The sequence below is a fragment of the Varanus komodoensis genome, unplaced genomic scaffold (genome assembly GCF_004798865.1).
Source record: "Varanus komodoensis strain SLA01 unplaced genomic scaffold, ASM479886v1 scaffold3, whole genome shotgun sequence".
Taxonomy (NCBI): Eukaryota; Metazoa; Chordata; class Lepidosauria; order Squamata; family Varanidae; genus Varanus; species Varanus komodoensis.
Window position 1 is genome coordinate 12,382,068 of NW_025335761.1, and position 16,177 is coordinate 12,398,244.

Genomic DNA, 16,177 nt, shown 5'->3' on the forward strand with positions numbered 1-16,177 from the left:
CTAGCAGGGCCATTGATGGGGAATTCTGGATGTTGCAGTCTAAACATGTCTGGAGGGTAGACGGTTGGGGAGGGTGGTTTAAGAGAATATCTGTTGATCCTGGAAAGAGGTAGCTTGTCTTAAAGGTCCCATCCTGTAGCTACTCAGTTATCCCTTTCTAATTGTGTTTTTTAGTTTTTATTATTAGACTCTTTTATTAAATGAGTGCTTCATGATATGCTAGGCATCATGTTGATATATAAAGCACGGGTCCTTGATCCTTTTTTTCATTTGTGACCTGTTTTCCTCTTAGTTGGAACAGAGAAAATCCACCCTTCAAATGGAAAAGGCATTTATGTATGCATTTTTTTAAAATGTTCATTCATCTCTGTATTGACAAGCATGAAAGTACATTTTTTAAAGTGTGTTTGAAAGTGTGCATTTTGCAGAAGACATTTTCCAAATACACTTGCAAGTACTGGAATGTGCAAGTCTTTCCCAGTCCCCTTTGGAGTTGTGAGTGTGGCAAGTTGATGATATATGACCTGAAATGAAATCCTTGTACATCCCTAACATAGTCCTCATCTCAGAAGGGGTCACTCTGCCGTCTACTTTTTTGAACTAACTCTTCCTCCAGGGGCAGAAATGCACTGACAAGCGCTTTCAAGCCTCTCCTTTGATGCCTTGCTTTACTGGGGGCTGATGGAGGGGCAGAGAAAGGGACAGAGATTTCAGGCAGTGATGTGGCCTGTAGCATTTCCAAGGCTTTCGGATGCCAGCAACTGTGCTATATTGCCTGGGAGATGGAAGATGCTCTGCCTGCCAGCTTCAAAGTCATCTCCTTGATGTGGCCACTGACAATCTCTGTAACGTGCTTATTAGTGGGAATTAAGGACTGGAGCTGTTGCTGCTCTAGACAGCAGCAGCAGGAGGAGGTTTCTGGGACATAATAAATAAAACAGAAGCACTTTGACATCTTCAAAGGGTTTTGTTTTAAATAGTGGCTTTTCTCCTGGGGACCCTCTTAGCCTTAGTCTTTCTTCTTTGCAATAATTAATTCAAGCTGCTCTGCATGCTTGAATTTGCCTCACTGAATTGAGCTGCTCCAAGTGGTGGGGAGGGAAGCCTCTCCCAGAGATACGTCCTGTAGTTCTTCTGTCTCTTCCTCCTGCTGCACAGTTTTCTCAAGCCTCTTCTGTAAGCTGTAGTGACCCAGGGACAAACAGTATCTGTGTGAGTACAAGGGAATCATAGTGCCAGCCGCCCCCAATAAAGTGAATTCCTGCTTTGGACTTCACAGCTCATATCCCAGGGCAGATAATGGAAACTTTTTGCCATAGTGATGCTTATGTAGGTAAGATGGATTTAAAGCCTCTAGTTCTCTCTGTGTTTTATACCAGACAAAGCAAATGCAGGCAGATATGCAAATAGATAGGTATGCAGCCTGTGATGGAGCCTGCACAGGAACTCTGTACTCAAACCCAGCCCTTTTGTGCATATTATGGATATGTGTGTGCATAGGAATCCATGTGGACAAAAAGGAGCAATGGGCAATCAGACTCTGTAGGCAAGTGAATTCCCAGCATAAATGTGGCTGGTAGCTCCAGTAGGAAGCAAGGAGAAAAGAAACTAGTAAAACTCTGCTGAGAAGTCTCAGGGCAGCCTTCTTATGAGACAAACACAGGGCTCCAAACTCCCTGCTTGCCTCATAACCCTAATGCATGTTCAGAGAAGTCTTTGCAGGGGAAGATCAGAGGTGTGGGTATGTGTGCGGTGCTCAGTCATGCCCTGAGCCTCTCCTCCAGATGACCTCCACCACCCACTTACTCACACACGTGTGCAAGCATGTTTTACCTGAGACAATGCTGGAACTCTGTGTTTGATTCATAAAGTATTGTTCCAGGATGTGCTCCTTGTAGGGGAATGAGGAGCCACAAGACTGGGAAAACCATCACAATGGCTGAAGTAGGTCAGGTCATATTAGGGCACCTGGTATTGGGTTTAATATCAAGGGCTTCTCTATGTGAGACATTCACCCTACCACTTTCCCATTGTCTTTGCTGGGGTAAGAACTGCCTTGGTCACACATGTTTTCCCTCAGGTTTTTTCCCTCAGGTTTTCTATTTACTCAATTTCACAAGCACAAGGTGGAACTGAGATATAGCAGAACTTTGAATTTACACAGGCATTTCCTAGTGTTTTCTCTCTACACAAGAAAGTACTAGCTCATTATCCTTATTCTTTAAAAAAAAGATGCACCATTGGATGCTAAACAAGGGAAAAACCCTGGAGGATGATGACATTATATATAGGACCCAGAAATTATTGCAAAGAAGAAACTATGAGTGAAGAATCAAAAGGGCACAGTGAAGAAGTTCACAGTGCTGCTTCTGGTGGTATCATCATCTGTCATCATCATCACCACTGCATTTATACCCCACTTTTCTTCCTTTTGCAAGTAACCCAAGGCAGGTTAGAAGGCTCTCCCCATCTCCATTTCACCCTCACAACAACAACCCTTGAGAGCCTGTGACTAGCTCAAAGTCACCCAACAGGCAACATGGCTGAGTGGGGACTAGAACCTCGATCTTCCAAATCCCCAATCCAGACTCTAACCACTAAACTATACTGGCTCTGAAGACTGTATATGTGTGAGACTTTAGTTTCAATTTGCAAATCATCAGAACTTGTACTGTTCAAAACCCAAAATACAGGTGTGGACAGGAATGCAATTTCTCAAGAAGAACTACACTTTTCTAAACTTGACACATTTGAAAAATACATTTTTAATGCACACTTCCATACTTTAGTCGATAGAGGAGAAGGAAATAATGCATTTGTTTTTTTCCCTAAGTGGAGGATACTTCCCCTTATTGAATCTCATGCTGTTGCTTTCAGCCCAGCATTCAAGTTTATCAAGATCGCCCTGAATCTTCATTCTCTCCTCTGGGGTGTTTACTATTCCATATTGCATGGTCTGCAAATCTGATTATCTTTGTTTGTACTTACTCATCTAAATCATTAATAAAGATGTTGAAGAGCACTGGAGCTAGGACTGAACCCTGTGCCACCCCACTAGTTATCTCCCTCCACTTTGAGAAGATGCCATTGATGAGCACTCTTTGTGCCCAATTTAGCAGCCAATTTTGGATCTAATAGTTTTTCTATCAAGTCCACTTTTTGCTAATTTGTTTATTGGAATGTCATGGAGTGCTCTGTTGAAAGCTTTTCTAAAGTCAAGGTAGATTATGTCCACAATGGTCCCTCTGTCCATTTGGGGAGTTACCCAGTCAAAAAATGAGATTAAATTAGTCTAACAGGATTTATTTTTTGATAAGTCCATGTTGGCTTTTATTAATCACTGCATTTTCTTCGAGGTGCCTGCAGACTGATTTTTTAGCAATTTGCCTCAGAATTTTTCCAGGGATTGATGTCAGAGTAACTGGTCTGTACTTCCCAGCTTCATCTTTTTTCCCGTTTTTGAAGATGAGGACAATGTTAGTCCTCCTCCAGTCATCTGGCACTTCTCCAGTTTTCCATGATTTTTCAAAGATAATAGACAGTGGTTCCGAGAGTTCTTCTGCTAGCTCTTTTATGACTCTGGGATGCAGTTCATCTGGCCCTGGGGATTTGAGCATATTTATTCCATCTAGATATTCCTTTGTTTGTCAATCTTGGGCTGCCATCTCTCACTTTCTGCTTGTACTTCTTGGCTGTAGATTTTCTCATGGGAGAAGACGGAGGCGAAGTAGGAATTGAGCATCTCTGCGTTTTCCGTGTTGTCTGTTATCACTTTGACATTAATTTTAGTTCCTAGACACCTTTCTCTTTCACATGTCCTTTGTTTTGGATGTATCTAAAGAAGGCTTTCTTGTTGTTCTTAGCATCTCTTGCTATTCTCAGTTCATTTCCTGCTCTAGCATTCCTGGCGCTGTCCCCGCGATTCTTTGCTGTTTGTGCTCTTTGTGGCCCTGCCTCGCTTCTACCTGCTTTACTTGTTTGTTTTTTTCCTTTCAGGTTGTCTCTTAACTTTTTGTGGAGCCATGTGGGCTTCCTCTGTTGGCCTTCTGTTGTCTTCCTCTGTTATCAAGAAACCATTATAGGATTATCTTCTTGTGGCATTTGAGAAAACAGATATTCTAGAAAGAATTTAAATCACCATCTACCTAACAGAAGAGAGGGAGGAGCAAAATATGTGAACTGTACATCCTCTTTGATGTAAGAAATATTTGAGACTGAAATACAGAGTGCATTTTTTAAAACAGTTTAAGGGCATGGGTATGGCTGGCCGAGGAATACCAAGAGCCATTTTCTGTCTACAGATGAATAGGATTGCACTACATGGACAATTCACAGTAGTGCCAGGAACTTGCAGCTTTTGTTTATTGTTTATACTACACAATTGTGCATATGCCTTACAGAGTTAGGGTATCTTTACACTAGGCATTTATTGTGCACTCGTGATCCCTCACTAAGGAATGTTCGATGGGCCTTTTCATGATGTTATTGTCTTTCAGGGCCTCTTCCAAGTTTTCCAGCCTTTTTGGTGGATTTTTTAGAGCAAGGAAAATCTGGTATTAAATAAATGAACTGGTGCAAAAGCCTTGCGAAAAGATAAAAATCTGCTGGATGGCAGTTATATCACACTACCACCGTACACTTAGTTAAGATAATTTATGGAAAGGCAGAAAAAGTTCTGTGTGAAGGATGCATTTTTCTTCTGCAACAAAACCAGAAGAAGCCTCTGTACAACAGCAAGTTAAACCCCTTGTAGAGAAACCCTACAGCAGCAGAGACAGGTCCCTTCTCTTCTTGCTTACAGACTGGAATAGACAGGGAACAAATGAGGGAGGGAGGAAGCGATGAATGGTTGAGGGAGCTGGGAAGACTGCTGCTAAATATTCTTAAAACCAGGCCAGAAGGAAGAGTTGGGCTTTGGGACGGGATCTGGAGAAAGAGAGATGACACTGTTTCTGTGTTCTAGAGTCCTGCAGATTCCACAGGATGTGGGCACCCTGGACAGTTAACACACTTTTCACAAAATAAATCTGTTGTCTCCCTTCCTATGGCAGGGACATGTACTTGACACACTGTCCTTGACTGTCCAGGCAGCTCTTACAAATTAGCAGTGTGATATTTCTACCCACTACCCCCAAATAGGCCACAAGAAGCAGGAGCTTCAGCTCATTTCCTTTATCATCCGGCCTCTCTTTAGAGATGAAGGAACAAAGGGATTCCTTCCTGAATCCTTTCTAAGTGTTTCCCAGGTTTAGCTTTCATCTTGTTCTATTAGTTTAATAAATATCAGCACTGTTTGTAACAGCAGCATAGATCAGCACAGTAAAGCTCTTTCTCTGCCTCCAGCATTAGTTCTGTAAACCCTTTCCCTGCCACGGTCAAAACAGCAATGAAGAGGAATTTGTTGCTATAATCTTGTTTTGATTTTAGCTTTTTATGTGTGGAGCACATTGCTGTATTTGCCAAACCAAGAGAACAGAAAGTGTGACATCATCTGCTCTTTGAATATTCCTACACCATCCTTAATGGAGGAGTCTACTTTGCTAGTATATTCACCTTCAAAGAGAATGGAATGCAGATTGCCATTTTCTCTGCATCAGAAAACCCACTTTTTAAAAAATCGATGCCAACCAGCTGTTCTTTCATTTTTGTGTTGATTTCATTTAATGGCAGTGTCATTTTAGAGCTTGGATGTATGAAATGTGCTGAGCAAAAGGTTGACCTGGTAACTTCCATGTATCCCACATTTTCCCCTAAGCAGTGCTTGCAGAGGCAAGAGAGAGGGCTGGCCTTTGTTGGATTCCAAGGATCAGAGATCAAGAAAGTGCTCCTGTCATCCCATCCTCCTCCACCACCTTTCCCTGCTACCTTCTAGGAAGATTTAAATAATGTCAGAGGACTTTTCCTGGAAAGCTCTGGAAGGCAACCCCAGCTTTCCAGTTTCCCACACAGCACTAAGGGGACTTCTGCCTACCATGGTATAAGTAAGGTCGGTCCAGTACAGACCTTATGGCTGATTTAGAGTGATCTGTATAGCGAACACAGCAAAGTGTGCATCCCTTTAGTGATGTTGAACATTCCTGGTTCACTTCCAATAAATTTCAGCTCAGCTATGAGTGACCTGCCATAAAGAGTGGGGGTTGCTAAGCTATCCGTCTCTTTCTTGATTCCAGGATTGTTCTAATGGATGATGCAGTGGACTGCTTGATGTCTTTTTCAGACTTCCTGTTTGCCTTCCAGATCCAGTTTTACTACTCAGGTGAGCCCTTCCCACTTTACCTTCTTTTCTAACTACATAGTATCAACAGATAAACCTGATACAAAAGAACTGGGAACAACCTAGCCCAGAAGGTCTTTCCATACAACATGTATTTATGCATTTATTCATTCATCCATTTCATACTTTAAAATACTTTTATCCAGCTCCTCATCAAAACAAAAACAAAAAAGCCTTTCAGAGCTGCTTAAGTGCAATCAGTCCAACACAATGTTCCTTACCTGCATTCTTACAGTATAAAAATAAATGACGAACGTAAGGATAAAGAGAAGTGGGGGGAGGGGAAGAGCTGAAATGTAATCACTCTTTCAGCAGGGCTGGTGGAATGGCTCTGCTTTCCCTTTCATCTCCTTCTGGACAGCCTGCTGGAAAGGCTGCGGGTGCTGAGAGATGAGTGGGGAGGAGCATTCAACAGGGCTTGCGCACAGTATGGGTCCTTTTGACAGAACTGCATGGAAAGATGACTCCTGCTAGAGGGGCAGGCAACCTTTTCAGGCCCATGTGCACATGCAGCAACTTTTCTCAGGGTCACAACCATATTTTACATTTCAACACATTTTCTTGAGCTTCCCATTGTAGGAATCCTACCTTCTCTGCCCACCAACTTCTGTCACTTGCCTGCTACAGTTTCGACCCCAACTCAACTGCTACCTCTCCTATTAGCTACCCACCACCATCTCATGCCATTAAGTTGCCTGTGGCCACCCCTCCCACCCACTAGCCAACCATTTCTCCTCCTTCTGCTACTTCTGAGACACCTCAACAGAGGAAAAGCAGGAAGTTGGCTTCCTGACTGCAGAGGTGAGGGAAACCTGCTGCAAGCAGGTGGCTAAAGTGGCAGCTGCAGTGGTAATGGATGGGCTGGGACAAGGAAGGAATCTGGTGCTGGGGTCCAGTGGACAAACTTGAAGTGTTAGTGAGTGGCCATGCAGCTGGGGGCACCAAGTTATTTTGCTCTGCCTCTTACATAGCCTAATTCAGAAGCCTGCTGCAAGCATTACTCATTACCAGTGAACATGTTGACAAGCATTTTCTCGCAGTCTGGAACCTTGATGTTGTAGGGAGGTGCTCAGCTCATTCCGCTGAACATGCAAAGATTTGACCTTTAGACCTTTCTGCTCAATGTGAGAAGGTTTGGTCTGGGGCCATATGCCTGCCCAGGGACATCAGAGACAAGGTTGGTGTGCACGACTCCACTCTTCCTACAGAAGTATGGTTGAAATTTGTGGTCCTTGATTCTTCAGGGGGCACATAAACCTGCCCAAAGCCTTTTCTAAATTTCCCACCAGATAAGTGTACACCAGTCTTTCCCAACCTGGTGCTGTCCTGATGTTTTCGACTACAAATTCCCTCTGACCCCTAGTCTGCCAGGATATACTATACAAGTGCTGGGAAGCTGCAGCCAGTGATAAATGGATTAATATGCAGTCAGCACATATGTTGTACTATACTTGGTCTGCATGCATCCTGCACAAAAGCTCTTTAGATGTATGCATTTCTTTCTGGGGAACAGCTTTGTTCCTGCTGGTAGCTCAGTGAAAAGCAAGTGCCTGGGTGAGAGGAGAGTCTGAGGGTCTGTGGTTTGCAGGTGGGTGGGGATGGGGGGTGGGATCCTACAACCTGGGGGTGGGCTTTGCTAGTGATAAGCATGCGAGTGTCTGTTCATATCATGTCTCTCTTGGGATATGGAATCAGTGTGCTAAATTGCTTGTTCTCATCTCACCCCTATAGACATGTTCCTCTGCTGCTCTCTGGTCAGGAATAGAATCCAATTACACAGTGGATAATTATCCCTCCTCAGGTCACATCTCTCTCTGTGATCATGCCATCTGTGTGAATGATGTAGAGAGCCAGTCCTGGGGACAAAGCAGAGCCAGAGGTGGAGTGAAAATGGAGGCCATTTGAAATATGCAGCATGCTGGGAAAGCTGCTCTGAATTGTTAAGCATTGGCATCTCTTTCAAAAACTAATCAGCCCTTGAATACATACAGTCCCATGGGTTCTGCATGCATGCAAAGAGTTCTGCAGATTCCTCCCACTGTGCACCATTCCCATGTTTATCCACATTCAGAAGCTTCCTAAGCTGTCTCACCAACCCTCATGCGTATAAACTGCTCAGAGTAGAATCTACATCTGTCAATGGCTGCCCAGGTCCATAAACAATCTTGTTTAAATTTAGCCTCTGGGAGTAAACAGTATGGGAGGTTTGGAGCCTGGAGAAGAGTGCTCTCAGCCAACTTTTGCCCTAATCTCCCCTTTGGGCCCCATGTTGTATTTACTTTGGAGTTGTGCTGAAGCCTACTGGGCTGCAGACTGAAGCCTGTCTTGGCTCAAGCCACCTCCCTTGGCTCATCCAGCAATTGCAAACAGCTTGCTTCTGCCTTGGGTGGTGTTTGTGACCATGGAGGTTTGTGTGCTTAAGAAGCCACTCTGATTCAGTGACCTTGATTTTCACTTCCCTTTGTAGCATCAACTTTAGAAGGAACAAGATATCTAATGGAAGCAGGGTTGACGGTGCCTCCTCAGACCAGGCAATCGTTATGTGCCTTTCTTGTTCCATCAGAGAGGCTTGTTATTAGGCTGTGGTATTCAGGAATTTGGGGGCACCTCACCACATCACAAAGCAAGTAAAATCACATTCTCACGTGTACTCTGAGCGGTCAAGAAATTTCCATGCTCTTGTCAGGGGTATGTTAAGAGTAGCAGACGGAATGGCAGTAGTTCACCCTGCAATCCCATCATGTTGTATTATTCTGCATCTCTATATATGCAAGTAACTGCGCAATCCTTTCTTTGTGTCATCCTTCCTTTCTTTTTTACAGAGTTCCTTGAAAGCGTGGCTGCCATCTATCAAGAACTCTTGACGGGTAAGAATCCAAACACTGTCATTGTGCCTACATCATCTTCTGGGCAGCACCGTTCCCGTCAAGCTCTAAGTGAATGCAGCCCACTGGATGGCGTCGAGACATCTGCATTTTATCAGTGCCTGGAGTCCCTGTGTGACAGGTCCAAGTACAGGTAAGGTCCGGGAGTAGTCGATAAGATCAAGCCTTGGTTTATCTTGGTTTATGCCTTGAAACACTGTGTAGGGCGGGGCTCCCTGAACTGCTGGCTGCAGGAATGATCTCTGCAAAGTAATTATTTTGCATGCCCAAGGATGGCAGTGTTGCAGGTTGCCCTGTCTCCTCAGCTCCCTGCTGCCCTGCTGCATCAGGAAAACACTACAAATACAGTGCACTTTTATGGGTTTCTGAACTGATGGTCCAGCTTCTCTGTGGAGTAGACATCTGCTCCTAGCAGTAAGGCTCATGGCCAGTCCAACAGGAGGGATGGAAAGGGGATCACTGAAGGCAGAGCAAAGGGCAACTGCTTTTCTATACAAGCCCTGCAAACTTCATTGCACAAGACTTTCCCAGCTCAGCTCAACCCACCAATTCCTTCTCCCAGAAAAAGTCTACAGAATAACAACATAGAGAGCCATCTGTGGCAGTGAGTTTATTAAAACAGGAGGGGAGTTGGGAGACTGGGATGCAGAAAAGAAAAGAGAAAGGGCACATTGATAGCAGCAATAATACATAGCATAAAGAATTTCTAACACATCTGAACACACGTCCCAGCCCTAAGCACCTGGACTTTTTGATGCCGCACTGGAATAAAACAATAAAGCTAAGCCTACTCTTTGAGTTACCAAACACAGGTCTCCTCACTACAAAGTTTTCAGTAGTTGATCCAGGAATAACACCTCGTCCCAGATCAGGGTCCAGCAGGAGACAAAGACCTTCCAAAGTCAGGGGTTTTAGCCCTTTTCTCTGGTGGTGGAGTGATGCCAGGCAGCCTCTCTGAGGGGCCCCGTTCTGCTTCACTCTCCCAGCCACCAGCAGTTCTCAACATCACTGTCCAAGGGAATAGTTCTAGCCAGATGTCCTTGGAGCCATCTTTTGTGATAAGAAGAGCACAAATCACTCCCTCTCCCTGACAGTTGAAGTGCCTCCTAAGCCAACCAATTTCTTGGTTAACCCTTCCCAACCTCCCAAGACCTCTGCTACAGTGTCCACTTGTTGAAAGCAAAGGGGATGGTGGAAAAAGAAACCCATTTCATATACAGGCAAACTGAAGTAATGGGCAATTAGAGTCAGTGACTGCAAGGGTGAGAAATGGGGTTATTTTTAGAAGTGTGGCCCAGCAAGCATTACACAAATAGAACTTGGTTAGGATGCTTTGATGCATTACTTTGTTCCACCAAAAAGAAGGAAAGGGTTTTTTAAAATCCATATGTACATCTTGTGACTGAGATGCATTATGTAGCAAACTAGATTGCAGGCACGATCTTCAGTGAGATTTATTGGTTAAGCAAAGGAAAATGAAGGACCAAACAAGGCGCAAATTTGCCTGTTCTCCATACCTTTGCTCCCTGCTGTGGATTTATCCAAAGAAAGCAGTTTTTAGGAGAGCTGAAAGGGAAGCAGTAAGAGGTGAAAACTGTTTCTCACAAATACAGATATGTTTACATGGAAGTAAGTCCCACTGAGTTTTATGTCTGAGTAGACCTACACAGGATCATTCTACATATTCCAACATTTAAAAGCATGTGGAGCACTTGGCAGAGACTAATAATACATGATAATGTATATTCTGTTACAGTAATAATAATATTAATATGTCATCTTAAGTTACTGCAGTGCCATAAATTAAAAAGGATTTATATTCAGGATAGAATCCACCTTCACCAAGAAGTCTGTGTGCATGCACACATACATATCAATGTGCAAATCACACATACACACACCCCAAATCCAAATATATTTGTATACAACATGGTAGTATAGGGTTAAATAAATGCCTCTAATGAGTATTTCTTCAATTACAACATCATGGGAATATTTTTAAATTAATTACTTAGACTTTGGTGGGAACTGATTTAAATATGCCAAAGGAAATGATCCACCACTGTAGAAAAACGATCCCCTAGCCACTCAGGAATGAACGGAGAGATCAGCAGTCACCAGCAGCAAGAAATTGGGTGGAGGGGACAGGACAGTAAGATCATACCAGGGTGAAGATGAAAATGATATTCTTGAAAATGTCTGCTTTGATCCCCCCACACACCCACCCATGGCAGAGCTCAGCTGCTCAGTTCATCATGAGAGGGAGCCAGGAGCACGTGCTGCAGCCAGACTCACACAGCGCCTTCTCCAGCTGGCCAGCAGGCAAAGGGTGTTTGAGCCAGCCCAGTCCAGGGTAGCAGTTCTGCTGTCTGGGGGCACATCTCCTCTGTTGCCCTTCTGGCCCACTCCATCTTGGAGAGGGCAGCACTGCATTTGATTGTCTGCCTAGCAGAGCTCCTTTAAGTAAAGCACGCCCTTTTCCTTTTTGTAAACTTGCTTGCTTGTGCGCAGTTGCCAAAATGATGCTGCTTCTGCCACATAGGATCACTTTCTAGTCCAGGCAGTAAGTGTCCAGTAGCCACAGTGATCATCTAGCATGGGAGGAGAGCACAGCCGGGTAGCTTGGACAGGGCACAAGGAGAGAGAGAGAAGGTGGCAGAGAAGGGAGGCAGCTCAGTGCCCTTGTCATGCCCATTGGGGAGCCCACCCCTCAACTTTTAGGCAGCTTACCCTGCAGCAGTGAGGATATTTTGAGCTCCAGCTTCCTAGAGATGCACAGCCAGATGCACTTAAATTAATTTAATTTGTTGATGCCGCTCAGATGAGGCACTTGAAAAGTAACTCTTTCAACTTGGTTAAAATGCACCCCACTTAGGATATAATTTATGCTGAAAGTAGAAAAGACATGGATCAGAGGGGTCAGGGATGGCTGGAGATGAAATAAGAAAGAAACAATATGGAGAATTTCTGAAGATGATAAAAGAATGAATGCCTTTTACTGTTCAAAATATATTAAGGCACAGATGAAAGTCACTTGGTGACTTTGGCTAGTCACAGGCTCTCAAACTAACTTACCTCACAGGGCTGTTGTTGTGAGGATAAAGGTGGAGTGGAGGAGGACTATGTAAGCCACCCTTGGTTCCTCACAAGAAGTAAAAAGGTGGGTTATAAATGCAGTGTAATAATAACTGTACTCTCTTAGTCCAACACTGTCATTTGTGTAATGGAACCATCTTGCTAGAAATGGTCAGGTTTGCTAACAGTCCCTTTAAGTATCCCTCTGTGCTTCATTGTATTCCACATCACATTTCTGCACAAACATGAATGAACAGACTAAACGTGGTGGTCACAGTCTGCATCAGGACTCTGCCCGGTGCTCATTCCCAGTGCCAGGACTAACCTTGTGCCATTTTAAAGGGGAGGGTGCCCCTGAGTGCCAGCTGGATGCAGCTTCCCGCCACATCAGAGGCACAGTCTGTTCACACCTCTCCTGGGGTAGGAGAGGGGACCCCAGCATTTTTGGGCTCGCACGCATATTTGCAAATGTTAGAAGCATTGTGGCACCATCATAAAATGGCTGTGGTGGAGTGTGTGGGTGGTAGTAACAAAATGGCTGCCAAGGGATGTGACCACTCATGAAACGTTGGGAGTGCGCTTCCTCTCTGTGTGTATTTTCTTGCACCCACAGAGAGAAACCACAGGCGGAGGCAGCAGAAGCAGAGGCACACACAGCAAGAAGGGAGTACGCAGGGACAGAAGCACACGGGGGGGGGGGGGGGGACATAGTGACATACACAGAAAATGAGTCAGAGAAAACACTTGGAGAACAAGAGAGAGCAAGCATGACTAAGAGAAAACAAACAGAAATAGAGATCATGGGTGTGCACACGCAAAGAATTTTATCCCATGCACAAGTTGCTGGGATGGCTTCTTAATAGGCTTGAATGGGGGTGGTGAAGCCGCACTGCCAAAGCCAGCCTCCATCTGCTCCCGTGTCTTCAGGATGAACAGATGTTGCCCCATGGGCCTCAGTTATGGGCCGGGGAGCCCTTCCACCAGCCATTTTCAGTAGTGCAGCATCTTCACCCTCTCCTATGCACATCAATGGAGAAAAGTGGAGGAAGGTGGTGAGGACACTGCCTTAGGAACAGCAGGAATGGCCATTTCCAAACCTGCAAGTATGGCTTCCAGAGAGGACTGCACCCTCAAACCTCTCGTTTGATATATAAAACAGTGCTCTCCCCACTGGAGTCCAGGGTAGCCTGCTGCTCAATAAACCATGGGAGGGTTTTAAGAAGAAATTATTCTCATTTGGGGTCTGTCCTGAGGCTTTCAAATATGCAGTGAAAGCAGCAAACTATATAGGCAATGCAGGGTCCCTTCCTGCACTTTTCCTTTTAAGTTGCCAGCGTTCTTCCAGTAATTATTCCCATGACAGCATAGCTTGAGGGATAAATCCTAATGCTAGATTGACTTCTGAAAAGGGCACAATACCTGCAAAGAATCTGGGAGTAGCTTGGCAGTGCCAAAAGTTTTCCTCCTCAAAATTCTAACCCATCTCACGTGGCTTCCTAAGTACAGGATTGCTAGTAGGACCCCATGGATGCCATAATATTACAGAGTGGGAAGTGGCCCTCAAGCTTAGAGTAATCCAAGGCACCTGCCCATCCAGAAGCTTCAAGGGAGATAATATACTGGAACCGATGCTGTGCTATTGTTCCTTTGCTCCTTGTATTTTCCTAGCTGCCCACCATCTGCGGTTGTCAAGGAGGTTCTGAGCAGTGTACAAAGACTGACCTTCTATGGATTTTTGATGGCTCTTGCAAAGCATCATGGGATCAACAGAGCCCTTGGTAAATACTTTTTTTTCCTGATTATTTGATGTAGGGAAGTCAGTAGTAGGTTTCAAGCAGCCATCAAGAAATATGCTTTTGTCAGGACTGCAATTCAGGGGTTTTACAGAAAGTTGCCTTTGGAGCAAAGAATCATAGATGGCTTAGGAGCAAAACCAAGCCACTTGTCGCAGGGCAGTACAAAAAATCACTTCTAAAACTTGTCTTCATTCCTCCTGGTTGCCTGAAGCAGGGGTGTGGAGAAAGTAGTTTTCCAGATGTTTTGGACTTCAACTCCCAGCATTCCTGGCCATCAGCCATGCTGGCAGTGCTTCTGACCCAAAGAACATTTTTAGGTGTGTGAAGGTGACATATGCCTTAGGAAACATGGTTCTTATCCAGGTCCTCTTGTTATACAGCTGTGATTGGGTGCAGCTCTCTGAGGAATACAGGCTTGATGTTTTATTGTTCCCAGGTCTATTCACTGAGATCCCAAATGGGGAGAAAAGCTGTTCCTGGGACAAACACTGAGCAATGTCCCAGAAGACAGACCTATGGTAGGAGCAGTTTGGAACCGCCCTCACTTCATGTAGTTCATCCAGATATACTTATCCCTCTTCTGGGCAAGCTCGGGCTAGTGGAAAATTTGAACAAGTTTGCAGAAGCTGTGGTGCTAAATTAATTGATTGATTTCCTATACCGTCAGATGAAATGAAAGAGAAAAGAAAGATTTCCTATGATGTCACCAAAAGATATCCCCCTCCTCCAGTCACCATTTTAAAAAGTGGTTTCTTTTATTTTAATCAGTAAAGCAATGTTGGCATTCAGATTATATAACCCACACTCAAGGACTGAGTATGGGTTGTTGTTGAACTGTGGATTGTCAGGTTGTTGGAACTATGATTAAGCTTGCACAACCCCTAGGTCATAACCCAACAACAAACCATGCAATCTCTTTACCAGTTGTTTTTGGTTCATGGCTTGTTAGTACAACTAGATTCAGATAGCACAATAACCCATGGCACAACAACAGCCCATGAGTCAGCAAACCACAACCCACATGTTACCCATGATTGGTTGTGCATTGCACAAAACAAGATTGATTGCCACAGGGTGGCTTGCTTGAGGGCAACAAGCCCCTCTGACAACCTATGGATGGTTTTAAGGAATGAGTTGTCACATCATCTGAATCCAGATGGTTCCTGGGAATCAGCTACTGAGCTACTTGGCGCGTATAGCAAAAGTCCTCTGTCCCTCTTGCCAAGCTTGTCTGGGTGCTTAGTAGCCAACTTAGCAGCTGTGGTTTTTGCTATTTTCATTCTGGCGGCCACTCATAACTCCTTCAAGGTGCCTGATTAGCACCTTGTAGAGACTGTCACTGAGTGGGAAACAGATTTTAAAATTGTTTTGTGCACATAATGTGACCAAACTTTTCATTTCCTTCTATTTCATTTTTAGCTGCAACTGTGTAAGAGTTGCACGGGTGTAGGAATTAGGATCCCTAGTGGGGCAGTGGGGCATTGTTGGCAGTGGGACTGGGGTCAAAGTGCAGCAGGTACCAGCCCTAGACCTTGTCTTACAGAGGGTCCAAATAGGCTTTTTTCTTCCCCTTGCTTTCTGCTGACAGCTGTCAAAAGGTGAGATGCCAAGGGAAAGCAAAGGGCGAGAGATCCAGAGCTGGGAAGTTGGCTGTCCCCTAGGTGAGCTGGTTGCTGCTTTACCCAAGGGCGTGCTGTCACACAAACCGGCACTGCTGCTCTCTCCCTCACCATATCCCTGCCTTGACCAAACAGTTCAGCTGCTGCTGGAAGTATGTTTATTCTGCAGCAGCAGCATGAAGATTGTGTATCAAAGGGATAGGCATGCATGCTTGCAATCCCCTCTGCGTATCACTTAGGGGACAGGCACTCAATGGGGCAGAGGACGTCTGGATGGCACCCAGCTGGGCCTTTCTTCCTGGCTGTGCCTAATCCACTTTCAGCAAGGTGCGGAGCAAACAGATGGGCTGAGAAAGCCCTGCCTGCTGCCGCCATTGTGCCCTGTGCAAAGTGTGGGTTTTCCCTTCCATTAAGGCAGGCCTGTCCTCTGGCCCCCTGCCAGCCTTCTGTGGAGGCCTCTCGCAGGGAGGGGCAGCAGCCGCAAGTCTAACAGGTGCTGTCGTCTTGGCAAGCAGAGTTGGATTCATC

The 16,177-nt window shown here is 44.9% G+C and overlaps 1 protein-coding gene across 1 annotated transcript in view; it reads left to right on the top strand.

The window, feature by feature from the left end:
* The window catches only part of CUNH11orf49 (chromosome unknown C11orf49 homolog), a 142,039-nt gene that overhangs the window by 114,118 nt on the left and 11,744 nt on the right, over window positions 1–16,177 (top strand). Inside the window, exons 5-7 of the mRNA XM_044436918.1 lie at window positions 6,171–6,256; window positions 9,097–9,292; window positions 13,903–14,012. Of these exons, the coding sequence (XP_044292853.1) occupies window positions 6,171–6,256; window positions 9,097–9,292; window positions 13,903–14,012 (392 nt within the window). The remainder of the gene's footprint in view (window positions 1–6,170; window positions 6,257–9,096; window positions 9,293–13,902; window positions 14,013–16,177) is intronic.